The 17,000-nt window shown below is 43.0% G+C and overlaps 1 protein-coding gene and 1 long non-coding RNA gene across 2 annotated transcripts; both read right to left on the minus strand.

Annotated features, from left to right (window-relative positions):
* Positions 1-3,278: 3,278 nt before the first annotated feature.
* On the minus strand, positions 3,279-5,586 carry LOC307204519 (short neurotoxin SNTX11-like). The gene is made up of 3 exons (XM_079956095.1): positions 5,493-5,586; positions 4,617-4,739; positions 3,279-3,570 (listed from the first exon to the last, which is right to left on the minus strand). Exons 1-3 carry the CDS (start codon positions 5,542-5,544, stop codon positions 3,431-3,433), a joined length of 315 nt encoding a protein of 104 aa, XP_079812221.1. The 5' UTR covers positions 5,545-5,586; the 3' UTR covers positions 3,279-3,430.
* Positions 5,587-10,056: 4,470 nt separating this feature from the next.
* On the minus strand, positions 10,057-14,390 carry LOC307204600. Its single transcript, XR_013833748.1, has 3 exons — positions 14,207-14,390; positions 13,192-13,311; positions 10,057-10,279 (listed from the first exon to the last, which is right to left on the minus strand). It is a non-coding gene; the product is annotated as an uncharacterized lncRNA (long non-coding RNA).
* Between the last annotated feature and the right edge of the window lie 2,610 nt (positions 14,391-17,000).

Consider the following 17,000-nt stretch of genomic DNA (forward strand, 5'->3'; position numbering starts at 1 on the left):
GGCAAGTTGGCAGTGAGGGGATAGAACATCTAGTAGCTTATGGACATTTGCTAAGTCTCTCATGTGCTGGAGGAGAATCGGTAAATATCTCCTCCTCCTTTGAACCTCCACTGATTATGCAACCAAGAAACACAGGTACACATCGCCCTCATCCTCCTTTCACACCCACCACTTTTATCCAAAATGACAGCAAGTAAAAGTAAGCCCCCACAGACGGTACATTTTGTATCCACGTCCCTCAACGCTCATCTTAAAACACGGTAAATGCATGTTCTGAAATGTGTAACTCGTGACGGCAGATTGTCAAGGGTGCTCCCCAGCCAAGAAACAAACATGGCAGAGAAATTATCTCCTTATTTTCAAAGAAAACACATGACAGTTGCTTCTACAGTTGCTTCACACCAATCTGGTATCTAGGCAGCTATTCCCATGTCTGCACTCTATGGAGCAGTTGCAGCAAAAATGGGGACCTCTCCCCCTCCTCATGTTTAAGTACCTTCCCCCAACAGGGTGTGGGCATGGAAGCTGCTTCTGCTATAATAATAATAATAATAATAATAATAATAATAATAATAATATTTATACCCTGGCCATCTGGCTGGGTTTCCTCAGCCACTCTGGGTGGCTTACAGCACATAAATAATTGTAAAACATTAGACATTGAAAATTTCCTGATACAGGGCTGGCTTCCTGCTTCAATCCTTTCCTGGTTCTGGGAGAAAGTGATATAGTAGAGGGTGGTCTGTCTATTCCTCCTCTTCCCCCATCTCTGAAGTTCCCCCTGCCTCTGATTCTTGCCTCCTGGCTGGTACAGGTCTCCACAGAGGACAGACCTTACCTGTGTCAGACACCAGACACCGTTCCCCTGATGCACACTTATCGGCGTCTCATCAGTCCCGACACAGATGTACCAAGGCATCTAAGAGTAGTAGTGGCACTTAGACCATAACCCCCAACATGGGGCCGTGCAAAAGCAAGATGCACTTCTTCCAGGGCTGCACTCCCCCAGAAGCCACATGACCTGTGCGAGAGCACGGCTCCTCCAAACCGGGATGTCCTGATTTAATTGGGACATTTGACCGGTATGCTAGCCATGTGTAGTCTTTGTGGGTAAGAATCATTTCCTGCCACATGATTGTGATCCCTCGAGGGTCAGAGACATGACACCTCTGAATATCAGTTGCTGGATACCACAGGCAAGGAGGGTACTAATGTGTTTGGGTCCTACTTGCCATCTTCCCACAGGCATTTGGTCAGCCACTGTGAGAGCAGAACATTGGCCTGATCCAGTGGGCTCATCTTATGTTCTTGCATTCTTATGAATCAACCTCTGACTCTGCAAACACCCAGAATGGGAACACATCATTGGGATAAATTAGGGTCACAACTAGGGATCTTCAGAAATCTTCTGTATCATTCCATTTTGCTTCAGCTGTTTCAGCTGTCATTGTTTTGTTGTGCTGTGTATGTGAGAAAGAGGAACCACCCTAGCGTGAAGTTGCCCTCCTTTGTTTGTCTCCGTGGTAGTTTGAGTTTGCTGGTTAACTTCTCTAATAGAAGTTTCCCCCTGTTTATCTGTTTGTTTCAAAACAGAAAAGCTTTAATAAGAGCTAATTAAAAATGTTGTTGTTGTTCCTATTTATCTGAGTACCCAGATTATTATTATTATTTGCATTAGTATTAGTAATTTTACTAGTATTTCCACCCCAAAAATGAGGCAGTGTGACTTACAAAAATAGTAATACTCTGCATAGTAATATTCTGTATAAAAGTTACCTTTTCTCTTGCAGATTTTTTTTTTTACTATAATGCAATTTATGAAGGCACACAAAAAGTATCAGAACTAAAAAATAAACATAACAGTTCGTAACAATAGGCAGTAAACCACTCCATTGCCAACCCTCCTAATGGCCATATTTCATTCTTTTGTAATTTCCAGGTTTGGGTGCTGGAATCTCAGACCTGCAGCCCTAACCAGAAGGGATGTTCCTTCAGTTTAGATTTTTGACCAAGCCAGAGAAAAATGGGCTTGAATAGCTTGCTTGTTCTTTGAGATGGACTTCTTGAGAGCCTAACCTGTGCACACTTCTTCACCATTGTAATTTATGACACAGTGACATATCGACATAATTACTAGCACTGCATACCCTCCAAGTGTTCCGATTTTCCAGAGACAGTCCCAGAATTACAAAAGCCACCCCTGCTTCTGATTTGATCATGGAATGTCCCTATTTCCCCCACCAGTGCTGCTGCTGCTGAGCTCGAGGAGGAGAATGAGCCAGTGATTGTCCTGAGCAATGGCCGTAGTGGCAACTTTGGCTGCGAGGGAGCATACCATTGCCTCTGCATGGCTGTTGCTGCCAACCTCCTCCCTTCGGCAGCCCATAGTAGCTGCTGGAGAGCGGGCGTGGATGAGGAGAGGCTGTGGCCACTGAGGTCCAGCCCTATGTGATACACTGGCTCTGAGGGGCTGGCAGAAGGCAGGGCCACCCTGGGTGAGATGAACGAGGGCGCAGAGTGGAGTGCAAGGAGTATTTATTTTCTTTTTTTTAATGCTTTGTGCTTCCGCATCTAATCTTGCCCCATTCTAAAATTTATTTATTGGTGTTTGTGTTTTTCCTTTTTTGGAAATCTATCAAAGAATAAAATAAAATTGAGATTAAGGGATCTTCACAGGACAGTGGAGGGCATGTGTGCTTTGTGCCCTTCTTCTGATAATAAATCGTCAGCAGGGGCGGAGGGCAAAAAATGGGGGGGCCAAGGAGGGTCAGTTTTGGGGGGGTGAGAAATGTCCCTATTTTCCTCTGATGAATGTTGGAGAATACGGAACTGTAGCAAAAATAGGTTTGTTGCTTGCAGCAAGTTGGCAACAGAGAGGGTTTTTTTTTTAAAAAAGAAAAGCCAGAGTCTGTGGACATTAGGGCTCTGCACTAAATTTGGCAGAGGCACAAGCCAAATCAGGCATATTCTGAGGGCTTTGGGCCTACAGATGAAACAGAATGGACTGGCCACAAATGAGATGTGGCAGGTGGAGGACATCAGGTATGAAGCAGAAGCAGGAAGAATGCAAAGCCTGCACATAAGGGAAGAAGGATATTCCTGCCCGTGGCTCCTTTGCAATTAGTTTGTCTTGCATGCATGGAAACTGTTCATGAAGAAGCACTGGCCAGAAGCACGTAGGACCAGGTCCTCCAGGATCTGATTCTGCAAATGCTGTGCACTTGCCAAGTTTTTAAAGCCCGTAGTTCTGCTTGTTTTGGAGGCCAAGGAGGATGGACTCTGGGGCAACACAGGGCAACTTGCCCTAATCTGGGGGCCATAGATTGAGTCCACAGCGTGGGTATGAGGTTCCCTGCATGACAGCAGTAGACATCCAGTTGACCTGGCTAATCCATCTTCAACAAAGTTTTATTATTCCTTTATTCCTTTATTATTCCTTGACCCAGATGTTGTGATCATTGCAATGGTCTGTGTTACAGCACAGCATATATTTTTCCAGTCCGGTTTTCCTATACTTGATGGTTTCACACTTCATAGTACAGCCCCGATCCACATTGACAACAGAAAGCCCTGGGAAAGAAAGAGAAAAAGGCATCATGGTTACCTACTATGGCTGCAGCATGGTCACTAACAAGAGCGAAACATTTACTGTATTGTCTTCAGTGCCTGTTACGGACCATTTTTTAAAGGCAAAACAAACCCAGACATCTAATCCTATTGTGCATATTTGATTTAAGCCAGGCATAGGCAAACTCGGCCCTCCGGATGTTTTGGGACTACAATTCCCATCATCTCTGACCACTGGTCCTATTAGCTAGGGATCATGGGAGTTGTAGTCCCAAAACATCTGGAGGGCTGAGTTTGCCTATGCCTGATTTAAAGCAATGTTTTTATTTATGTTGGGTTATATCTACAAGTCCCTTATTTTCCAAGGGCAGTCTTGAATTTACAGAAGCCATCCCAGTTTCTGATTTTTTTCTGGGAATGTCCCACTTTTCTTTGAAGGTAAAGGGACCCCTGACCATTAGGTCCAGTTGTGGCCGACTCTGGGGTTACGGCGCTCATCTCGCTTTATTGGCCGAGGGAGCCGGCGTACAGCTGGTCATGTGGCCAGCATGACTAAGCTGCTTCTGGCGAACCAGAGCAGTGCACAGAAACGCCGTTTACCTTCCCGCCGGAGCGGTACCTATTTATCTACTTGAACTTTGACGTGCTTTCGAACTGCTAGGTTGGCAGGAGCAGGGACTGAGCAACAGGAGCTCACCCCGTTGCGGGGATTTGAACCACTGACCTTCCGATCGGCAAATCCTAGGCTCTGTGGTTTAACCCACAGCACCACCCGTGTTCCACTTTTATTTAGGATGTCTCTATTTTCATTGGATAAATGTTGGAGGGTATGGAGTTATGTGACCTCTGAACTAAGGAGATAAGTAACTATATAACCTTTAGAAGACATCTGAAGGAAGCCCTGTATAGGGAAGTTTTTTTAAATGCTTAATGTTTCATTATGTTAAGATTGGAAAAACTGAAAACCTGAGAGAATCAAAAGGTACAGATTCCTCCATCTCTACAAAGGCAAAGACAGCATCTCTAATCATTCCTACTAGGGTACTCACCTTTAGCAATCAGCTGAGTATAGCAGAATTTATATTGCCCAGCCCTGCAAGTTTTTGCAGCATGGACACATGTGTTGTCGGTTTTAACCTTTCGACAGTAATGACACACAAAACTTCCAACAGCTAAGAAGAGAAAGGAAGAATATTAAGCAATGGATGAATTGAGATTGGTCCCAAGACAAGCAGGCACCACCATTTTTTTTTTTTGGGGGGGGGGGAGATGGAAACAAAGGATGGATGTGTGAATGACCTATGTAATGAGTATAACAATCATATTAATTAGAGATTTGTGGTATGAATGGAGGAATGAGTGTAGGCCTGTTTTTAGGATGAAGAACACCGCTGTAAAATGGAGTCTTGCTAAGTCTTGCTAAGAAGTGGGAAGCATTTGGGAACAAGTTGTCCCTTCCAACTTTCTTGGCAACTTCATGAAAGATTGGTGGACTCATCCAAAACCAGGATTAGGAAGGGAAGCCAGTGTCGATATCTCCCCATTTACAGAGTCACTGTGCATTTTGACCAGCTTCTGTGGGGAAGTTTGACATTAGCAGCCTTTTAGAAATATTGTTTTATTCAGCTAATTTCATCCATTCACTCAAACTTCACAATTCAAGCAATCCTTTTGCTGTATAGTTGGTGTCAGGAGCAAGCTCAATCATATCTATTTCATATACTTGATAGTGAATGACACCAAATGTAAATCCCATCTCAGTAACAATCCTTCCTCATTAATTTAACAACACTGCTAATTTCATTCATTCCTACTGACACCTTTCTTTTCTGAGACTGCCCTTTGGACTGGTTGGTCAAAAAATTAACTAAGCATTTCCAATGCCTTTCATGCTAACAATGCCCACCATATGTTCTAGGACTTACCCATGTCAATGTAGACCAGGGCTAAAAAACCTACTGCAAGAACCTTGTTCATCTTTAGTCCGTTTTTCCAAGAAATGGGGGGTGAGATGCAAAGGGTGACTCAAAGTCAAATAGAAGCACAGGTGTTATGAAGTCGCAACCTTCCTACCTTGCATGATCAGAAGAAGAACACTTTGGGTGGATTTAATTTACTGCCTGAGGGCCAATGAGTTTATTCTTTGAACCTTATTGGCAGTGAGGACATAGAACAGCTTGGGATTCATTTGTGTGCCTTAGATCTTCAATGTACATGCAGAAGAATACTATGTGAGGTGTCATTCCTGGGGCAGTTCATAAAACCCTGCCTTTGTCCAAGGTGCATTGCAAGTAGGGATGGGCATATATATGGATTTTGGATTCTCTGCGTTTCTCATTCTTCCAATTATTAATTCAGTTGTACACATTTCTTCAGAAATTTGTGGACTCTTATTATTATTAAAAAAAAATCCTCATGGAAAACCTCCTCTATTTTATCACAAATTTATACTGATAGATATTAAGGCTGTGCATGGAGTCCATGATCTGATTTGAGGGCCTGATCCAGTGTTTTTGGAGTCCCTGATCTGACCCAGGACAATCCAAGGACAATTTAAAGCATGCCATTAAAAAGGGTATGTCTTCCAACCTAAAATTGGAGTGTCAGGAAGGGCATGATGCTTTGGCTATCATCGACAGGATCACCCCAGAGCTCTGGAAAAATAGGTGCCATTTTGCACTGAATATTGCGGCTGCCCACAACGAAGGGCTTCAACTGCTCATTGACTTTGTGGGGGCCCATCCCCATAAATATATTATTGTGGGTGCCTAAGCACCCACGGCCCCCTGGAGTTGGCTCCAGTGGCTGGAAGGTAGGCATTCTGGCACGATAATGCTGACAATCGCCAGAGCACTAGACCAGAAGGTGTTTTGGCACAATCCTCCTGATTTGCTTCAAAGTGAGTGTCTTTCGGTCTGGCTCTCTGGCACGATGACTCACACCAGATTGCCAGACAACAAAATAGGACATTCCAGGATCCAAACAGAAGTGGGGATTGGCTTCTGTGATCCGGGATGTCTCGCTTAAAATGGGACACTTGCCGGTTATGAAAGTGTGGGATGCAACAGGAGATCTGGGACCTAGTGCCAAATATCTAGGGGCCTGCCTGCTGCCATCCAAGCCTGCTGCTGCCTTCTCCAAGTCTCCAGCTTTCATATTTTCAAGACAATGTGTGTTGTAGGGTTTAGTGCACAGGGATGTGGCTTGCAAGGGATCACCTAGCAGAATTTCACCCCCTGTTTTCATGTCTCCTTCCTCTGTCCCTCCCATCCATAAGTTTAATTAGGGTGTTTTTAAAAAAACACAAACCCAAATTGAATATTTGCCCCATCCCCCAAATTGATCCACGACCAGACCTGGGGTGGGGCAGGTAGTCCCTGGTATGTTCAAAAGGATTTGAAAGCAAAGAGACAGGTCTATCGATTTATGTTCATCTAACAATTCAGTAAAAGGTGCTTGAAAATGCATATCATACCCAATAACATTTACTAGGGTAGGAGTTGTCAGTGAAGTGCCCACTGTGGTACGCACAGAGACCTGCCGAATCCTTCTCTGGCATTTGCTAGACCTGAAGTTAGGCTTGATGAAAGCATTCTGTTAAAGCCAATGGAATGGCTTGTGCTGTGTGGTTGGTGGTGGTGGGCAGGTCAGAAATATCCACTCATGGTAGGCCTTTTATTAGCCCATCTGATTCTAAGGGGCTGTGACAGAGTCCAAGAAAAAATCTCTAGATGACTACATGATGTCAATGTAGGAGGGCATGTAGAGAGATGGGGGGCATTCCAGTGCAGTATGTAAATATTCTTCCAGGAAAGTCTCCCTATATTTGTCTTTTATCTTTCCACATGAGTTGAGATGGGTCCTGAGATGATGGGCTCATATGCACATCCACTCGTCCCATGACTTTATGGCTTTACTAGAAGAGACAAGAACCTAAACAAGACTCTGATCTCACACAAGTGAAGAATTATAGACCGATATCTCTGCTAAACACAGATTATAAGATTTTTTCGGGTATTTTAGCATCAAGATTTAAGAAGATATTGCAACAGCATATCCATAAAGATCAAGCAGGTTTCTTACCTGGCAGACATATGAAGGATAATGTAAGAAATATAATAAACATTTTGGAATATTTGACTGCCAGCAATGAGAGACAAGCTGTTTTAATGTTTGTGGATGCAGAGAAAGCGTTTGATAATGTTTCATGGGAATTTATGCTGAAAAATTTGGAAATGATGGAAGTGGGAGAAGATTTTTATAATGGTATAAAGGCGATATATACAGAACAAAGAGCTAAATTGATAGTAAATAATGTAATTACAGAGGAAGTGAAAATAAGGAAGGGTACAAGACAGGGATGCCCTCTCTCACCACTGTTATTCATCATGGTTCTGGAGGTCCTACTGAGTTCTATCAGACAAAATGAATTAATAAAGGGGGTAACAGTAGGTCAAAACCAATATAAAGTTAAAGCCTTTGCCGATGATCTGGTAATTATGATGGAAGATCCGACAAATAGTTTAAAAGAAGTCATAAAAGAAATTGATCAATTTGGAAGAGTGGCCGGATTTGTATTAAATAAAAGGAAAACTAAACTTATGGTGAAGAATCTGGATCAAAGCGCGATTGAAGAAGTGCAAAGAGAAACAGAGATGGAAGTGGCGAAGAAGGTAAAATATTTAGGAATATGGTTAACCCAAAAAAATATTGACTTATTCCAAAACAATTACGTGACAATTTGGAACAATATTAAGAGAGACCTCGAAGTGTGGAGTAGGATGAAGTTATCCTTTTGGGGCAGAATTTCTTCAATCAAGATGAGTGTGCTTCCAAGGATGTTGTTTCTATTTCAAATGATCCCAATAATCAAGGGGACAAAGATCTTCAGAGATTGGCAAAGAACGATCTCAAAATATATCTGGCAGGGCAAAAAGCCACGAATACAATTTAAACTACTAACTGATGCGAAAGAAAGAGGTGGCTTCGCCCTGCCGGACCTGAAACTTTATTATGAAGCATCTTGTCTCTGGTGGATAAAGGATTGGATAACACTAAAAGACAATAAGCTACTGGACTTGGAAGGGTTTGATAATAGGTTTGGCTGGCATGCCTATTTATGGGCAGGAAAGAAGAAAGCTCATAAAAGTTTTGCCAACCACATTTTCAGAGGTGCCCTTATAGAAATATGGGACAGGTACCAAAATATTTTGGAACCAAATGTACCACATTGGTTATCCCCACTAGAGGTCATGAGTGTTAAAAAGATAAACATGAGAGAGGATTGGATGACTTATGGAGATATTGTAATTAAAGAAGGGGGGAAATGGAAACTGAAGCCATATGAACAAGTTAAAAAATATGTATATGATTGGTTGCACTACTTCCAAACAAATGATATGTTTAAGAAGGATTGTAAAGAGAGGAAATATATTGAAGGAGAGTCTAGATTTCAGAAGGAAATAATTAATAATGACTATAAGGTATTGTCAAAAATGTACAAAATGTTACTGGAATGGCAAACAAAGGACGAAGAAGTTAAGTCAGTTATGATACACTGGGCCAGGGATTTTGGTTATAATATACAGTTAGCAGACTGGGAGAAGGTGTGGAAGGAAAATATGAAATTCACTGCATGCATGACGATAAAGGAAAATATTATGAAAATGGTATATAGATGGTATATCACTCCCGTAAAATTAGCAAAAATGTATAAGACATGTAACAAATGTTGGAAGTGTAAAGAGAGGGAAGGGACATTTTACCATATGTGGTGGGAGTGTAAGAAAGTAAAAGGCTTCTGGGAAATGATATATAATGAGTTGAAAAGGATGTTTAAATACACGTTTGTGAAGAAACCAGAAGCTTTCTTGTTAGGAATTACAGGAAGAGAAATTAATAGAAGTGATTATAAACTTTTTCAATATGCAGTGACTGCGGCAAGAATTTTAATGGCTCAAAAATGGAAACAAGAAGAATTACCAACATTGGAAGAATGGAGACGGAAATTGATGGACTTTGCTGAACTAGACAAACTGACAGGAAAAATTAGATACCAAAAAGATCACAAGTTCACACAGGACTGGAGAAAGTTTACGATTTATCTGGAAAATATTTGTGATGAACAGACAACGCTAGTTGGATTTAAAGAGGCTTTGTGATGAGAAAGGGTATTGTGGGAGGGATAAGAGTTGTAAAGATTAATTAACTGGCAATACAATTATAAAGGAAATGTGAAATAAATATAAAATTATGAGGATTGTGGAGGAAGCGGGGGGAAGTCCAAAAGAATTTGGCATTATGGTTGATGTGAATGTGTTATTTAAATCTGTAAAAGAAAATTTTTCTAAAAAATTAATAAAAAAAAAAAAAACTAGAAGAGACAAGAACATTGTTGGTTCACTACTCACACTACTTGTATTTCATGCAAGTAGTCAAAAGCCAGAAACTTTAGAAACCTCTCGATTTCACAGACTCACCCTCAATAGCTAGGAATGCGCACATTTATTTATTTATTTGTCCAGAGGTTATGAAAGTTGCAAAAGTCTTCCACACATCACAACAGCTCTTCTTCATCATACGTTCCAGAGATCCAGATCGTTGCACAATTCGTATCCACAGCACAACATATGTTCTTCATAGCTGTTTTTCATGAACTTGAAGGTATGACAGTCACTGTTGCAGCCTCGGTCCACACTTGTAACTTTGCCATCTGTGGAGTGATGTGACAGAGAAAAATGCATCATGGACCCTGGGCAGATCTACACTCATGGTTTTTAACGCTAAGAATGAGTTAAGGAATGGTTCTGACAACCATATAGCCATATGACATTCTGCTCTTTAACGGTGTCTGCAGAGCAACTAGGAACCAGGAACCAGAGACATCAGGGAGGAAGAACAAGAGAACATTTCCTGTTTTGACATTTTAGAATGATATTTCTAATATTGTTCTAATAACGTTTAAAAGGTGAGTGTAGATCCGGCCCCCCTCTCCCCATCCCTACTAGCAATTTAGAAGCTGATGTGCCATGTATGTCTGCTCCATCCCTGAAGTAATATTGAGAAAACGCACCAGATATTGCCAAGCATGTTATCCACACACCCAGCTCACATTAAGTGGGTTGAACACCACCATTTCATCCTGTAGTTCCCACACAGCTGATTTTCCTACTTCAATAAGTTCTCCTGCCTCCCAAAAAGCATCTGTTTGTCACCCATCAGATATTTCAGTGGCCTTGTAGTCTCCAATACAGAGGTGGGTAATCTCAGGCTCAGGGGCCAAATGTAGCCCTCCTAAACTCCCTCTCTCTCTGGCCCTTGGGACCCTGCACAGGCCACAATCCCTTTGTAGCCACACCCTCTTTCTTCAGGCCACACCTCCCTCTGCCCTTGCTTTGCATTCTCCTTGAGTGAATGTTTTCACCTCGCTGCAAATGTATCATTGAAGCCTGATAATAATTCCTTCTTGCCTGAATGGAGAATAGAGAGAAAAAAACGTTTGATCATAGATGTAGAAAGAAGTCTGATGTGCAAAGGGAAATGTATGTGCGTTGCTCCACCCACCACTGGCGCATGGCCCCCAGAAGTGTTCCCAAATAGGCTGAGAAAGATTCCCCAAGTCTGCTCTAATAGGTGGCCCAGTTTCAAAAATAATAATTTAAAATGGCTCTGGTGGTGGCTGGAATATGGTCGCTTGCCTAGTATTTATTACACCTGCGTGTCAAGTGTGTGACAGCACCTACTGTAGCTTCCACCAAGAGAGATGGATGAACAGGAGAAGACAGTATGGCAAGGCACCATCACACACTTGACCTTTGATGGTTCTGGCACTGTTGCTTACTGGAAGTTAGAAGGGAGAGGGAGGTGGCAGTGAGCTGGGTGCAGGAATGCCTGATCACCTTCCCCTCACCAGTGGGGAAGTCAGAAGAAGGCTGCATGGTGTATGAGCCATGTTAAGTGCAGATTGCAGGAAAGAAAAAAGGAGGGAGATGCACTCCTCTGAGTTACACTTAAATGGCGAGCAGTGGCCAGGCAAGGCAAGAAGGGAAGTACAGCTGTACCTTGGTTGATGAACATCTTGCGAGTCGAACGTTTTGGCTCCTGAACACCGCAAACCTGAAAGTGAGTGTTCCGGTTTGCGAACGTTCTTTGGAACCTGAATGTCCAATGCCGCTTCCATGGCTTCCGATTGGCTGCAGGAAGCGCCTGCAGCCACTCAAAAGCTCCACATTGGTTCCAGAGGTGGAGCTAACCGCTCCGGCACCTGGAGCAGCGCACATGCTGTGCACTCGAGGACGGGGCCATGGGGGCAGGGCGAGCATGCCCATGGGAGGCTGCTTCCTGGGGGGCGGGAGGAGACACACCGCTTTGCCAGCAGCCTTCCTCCCTTCCCTCTTCCTTTTGACAGCTCTGGGGAGGCTCTCCACTCCCCAGAAGCAGCCTGGGAGCAGGGGGCAACGGGGCGCCGCCTGCCCACGACTCCCAAGCCTCCTCCAAGCTGTCAGAAGAAAGAGGGAAGGGGGGAAGGCCTCTGGCAAGGCGGCACAGCTCCGCCCCTTCCCCCAGTGGCTCGGGGTAGGCTTGGGAGTCGCGAGCGGGCAGCACGCCAAATGTCACCCCCCTCGGTGATGACACCCGGGGCAGACTGCCCCCAACACCCCCTTCCTCCACCCCTTTTTGGCTCCCGAACATTTTGGAAGTCGAACAGACTTCCAGAATGGATTCTGCTCTATTTTTGAGGTACCACTGTAATCATAATTGGAGGTTGGGGGCCTTCTACATACGAAGCAATCAGGGAGAAAGAATTTGAGTCAGCACCACCATTTACTGCACAAGAAAGGAGTTTGTGGGGCAAGGGCCCCTCACCTTTTAGCTGCTCCACTAAGCTCTGGATGCTGTGTCTGTGATTTCTTGTTTTTCAGATCCTGCTCTTTGGCCAGCCGCCCTTCCTTGCTGCTGCACCTGGCATGCCAGCTGCTCTTGCTCTCACCCTCCCACTTCTGCCAGCACAAACTCTTGCTCTCCTCCTGCCCCCCAAGACCCACCATTTGCCCACGCAAGTTCTGCCTGCCCACGGCTCCACAGCTGGGACAAAAAGGTCGTGTGGTGGTGGTGGGGAATGAAGTACCTTAAAGGACCAGTGAAGGAAGAGGGAGATGGAAGAGAGGGGATGATAACTTCCAATGAAGGGAACAAATTGCATCTCGTATTAAATCAATATGGGACACAGCAATTTGCTTTGAAAAAAGGGACGATTCCATATTTTAAGGGATGGGTGACAACCTTATATACTGGACAATTTACACATCATACTGTTTCATTAATTGTTCTGTGTGACTTCCCCAGGGCTACCACCTTACTGCAGTTTGGAGGGGCTACATTGCAGCAAAAGTGAGACATAAAAGCCCGCAGAACATTTGCAGCATAAAACATTAAGAGCAGAAAGTTATAAGAACTTCATAAGCATAAATCACCAAGAAAGCACTGTGAAAAGGATGTCAGGAGGGGCTCTTAGCCTCTTCGATAGCCTCTTGGTACTGGACAGTGGGATTTATTCTAAACAAGCAAAGGAATAAATCATCCCTCTGCCACTCTCAAACATTAAACTGTTCCTACTGGACTCACGTTGAATAGTCATTCGTGTGAAGCAGTATCTGTCATTCCCTGCATTGCAAATTTCTTGGGTGGTTGAACACCTATTATCATATCCAACATTCGGACAGTAGAGGCACCAGAGGGCTTCAGCTTGGCAGGGAGAATGAAAAGAGGAGAAGAAAATGTTAAGCAAATGACTGATTAGAGAGTGGCTTCCAGGAAGTGAATGCTATATAACTAAACCCTCTTTGAATAGCAAGACATGCAATGGTGGATGAAACCATGAAAAGGTAACCTCAGTGGTTGGGACAGGGCTGAAGGACACATTTGAGAAGTGGAGTGGTGCCCATCTGAAGGCAGCCCTGTTTAGGGAAGCTTTTGATGTCTGGTGCATTACTGTATTTTAATATTTTAATATTTTGCTGGAAGACACCCAGAGTGGCTGGGGAAGCCCAGCCAGATGGGTGGGGTATAAATAAATTACTACTACTACTATTAGAACCTCTTGCTCCATTCATATTGTTACCTAAGGTCTCGTGTGTTTTTTTATTTACTGCTCATATGGTTGCCCCATTATAAGACTTCCTTTGGCAGTTCACAAAGCCGAGAGAGCAAGCAAGTGCTGAACAAGTGCTAGAACAAACTCTTTACAATTCAGTATATAACAATAGGGAACTTTAAGAAACTTATTTTTAAAATTAAAACACAGTGTAAAAAAAGCTTAATTAAAACTGTGAGACCCAGACTGTAAAGCATGGTATTTTAAAAGCCCGGGGAGCCACAAAGATGGTATCCCAAAGATACCACTACCAAGAAGGCCCTCTGTAGCCAAGTGGTAGAGAATCTGCTTTGTAGTCCCGCTCTATAATGTTTTGTTCTTCTTGACTCTGGGACTTACCCAGTGCCATTTTTCTAGAAATAGAGGTGCCTGAACTCACCATGAACACCTCCCTCATTCTCTTAGAATGGCAATGGCGCCCACCTGAGAGGTGCTGGAAGTGAGTTCTGGTGAGTTCCAGTTGAAAAAAAAGAGCCCTAGACTTACCTAAATCAAGGTGGAGAAGGGCTAGGACGCCTATTATCAGAACTTTGTTCATCCTTAGTTTCCTTCTTTCAAGCCAAAGGAGGAAGAGAAGCCAAGTTAAATAAAAGGAGACAAGGAGAAAAATTACAAGCTTCCTACACTGGGTGATGGTAAGAACAGAGTGGGTGATTCTAACATTGCACCTGGGTCCTGGTGAGTTTATTAGAAGCAAGTTGGCAGTGAGGGTGTAGAACATCTAGAGGCTCACGGACATTTGTGAAGTTTTTTGCTGATAAAATTGCTCAAATTCATAAGGAGTAACAGGGTATCAGGGTCAGAGTAGGAGGGGGTTGGCTGTGCATGCTTCTTCTGGGGTGCAGGAGCATTTCCTTTGTCCTCAGGGCCCTACTTACCTGGAGCCATGCTAAGAAAATGCACCTTACTCCCCATAATAATCCTCAGGAGAAGAACTTGCAAATATAAAAATCTCAACATGAGCTTTGTGCTTGAATTTTATGGATGGTGGCTGCTCTCCACTTTCCCCCTTTCTGCCGTTTATCTTAATTGCAAGAGATGTACCCGATTAAATGAGTGCATCAGTACAGGACATGCTCAAAAGGAATCACAAGTGCAATCATGTCAATATTGCTTTTGCAATGCTTTGTTAATGTTATTTATATGCACTTGTTAAGCTGTGTGTGTAGGGGAAGCAGTCAGAGATGCCATTTGTGTTAGGGAACTTAGAAGGGCAGCAAATCATAGATCCTCTAAACCAGGTACCCTCCAGATGCGTTGGCCTACAACTCCCATCAAATCTACTCATTGCTTGTGGTAGCTGGGGTAATGTAGCATCTTTGAGTTTTGAGTTTCATTCTCCCTCCCACAAAAAAAGCTCAACAACTTTTGTGAATCTCGCTTCGGCAGCACATATACTAAAATTGGAACGATAGTGCAAAAGCAAAACGCAAACTCTCTCTCCTCCCTCTCTCTGTATCACAATGCGGTTTTAGTGATAGTTACTGCAATTTCATGGAAGGGACCCTGATAATAATCTAATCCAACTCCCTGCGATGCAGGAATGTACAGCTATCCCATATGGAGATAAAGTAAAAAAGATCTCCAGCTCTACTGGAACTTCTGGGTATCTGTGGCATTTGGTTATCTTTTTTTCCCTTTAGTATTTTACTGCGTTGGTCTTATCTTGTAAGTCATCTTGTTATTTTGTACGAAAGCTGCTCTATAAATGTTTAAAAGCATCAGTCCAATCAATCTCACCACAGTGGTGAAAACTGACCAGGTGGTCTTTGTGTCGGCTTGGTTTTCTTTCTAGGTGCTAACTGTTGATGGTCAGCTTCAAGTCCCAGTTTCTCCCTTCTTATGCTCCACAATCCTTAAACTGGATATAGTCTGGACAGCTCTGGATGTAGAGACTGCTTTTCAGATAAAGAACCCCCTTCTGTAAAGTGGGACACCTGAACCTCCCCACTGAAACACTACAATGGGGTGCAGCTGGTGAAATATTGTGCCCAATATAATTATAATAATATAATATTTGGTTTCCAGCAGAATATTAAAATACAATGATTTATCAAATATTAAAAGCTTCCCTAATTCTCAAGGTAGAAGGCATTCCCTTCTAAAGAAATGGTTCCAACCCACCCACCCAACACAGAAAAAGTGGGGACAGCGTAATTTCTGTAGGATTTCAGCATACAGATGGGGGGGGGGGGCGAATCAACAGAATGTAGCTCCTTTCAAAATCTGACAGCTAGGCAGGAAGGGGTTGCCATACATCTGAAATGTCCCTGACAGAGCCAACAACTTTTGTGTCCGGATTTTTGAAACATGGCAACCCTACATTTCCCCAACAGATTGAGATTTATTTATTTTTTAGTCATTACAAGGCAGAAGTGTTTTAGTGTGAATTCCTTTTAATATACACACTTGCCCTCAATTTTCTCCAACATAATGCATTTTTGACATTAAGTCTCTACCCAGGCCTATGGCTATCAAATAATCTATGGCCTGTGAAAGTGTCGGGGAGGGAACTGTTATTATGATAACTATTTTATTACTGGACTGTCTGTCAGTATGTTTTGTATTATGTTTTTTATCATTGATGTTCTGTAATGTGTTTTTAATGTTGTACATTGACCTGGAATCTTCTGATAGAGGGAAGTATATAAATGGAATGAACAACAACAACATATGTGTTTATAGCCACACTTTCCACTAATGTATGCATTTTTGTACAGATTATTTGGTTGGAGGGCTGTGTTAAAAAATCCACATGTGTGAGGGCAAGCAATAGTGACCATTTCTCAAAAGAAATCACTCCATATCTAATAAAGCTATTAACTTTTCACCTTTAATTTAACAATGCATCTCATCACACTTGTTCCTATTCACAGGTTTCTCTTCTGCTCTTTTCCAGTCTGGATGATGGAGTGATCAAAGTTAACTAAGTGAATTCCAACCTAATAATCCCTTCTAAAATGTTTTGCTATTACAGTGGTACCTCAGGTTACAGATGCTTCAGGTTACAGACGCTTCAGACTCCGCTAACCCAGAAATAGTACCTCAGGTTAAGAACTTTGCTTCAGGATGAGAACAGAAATCGTGCTCCGGCGGTGCGGCGGCAGCAGGAGGCCCCATTAGCTAAAGTGGTACCTCAGGTTAAGAACAGTTTCAGGTTAAGAACAGACCTCCAGAACGAATTAAGTTCTTAACCCGAGGTACCACTGTATTGTATATGAAAACACATACACACCTGCATTGTAACAAGTCTAACTAGCTCAGTACTGCCAATACTGAT

Source organism: Podarcis cretensis (assembly GCF_951804945.1).
Source record: "Podarcis cretensis genome assembly, chromosome: 15".
Lineage (NCBI taxonomy): Eukaryota > Metazoa > Chordata > Lepidosauria > Squamata > Lacertidae > Podarcis > Podarcis cretensis.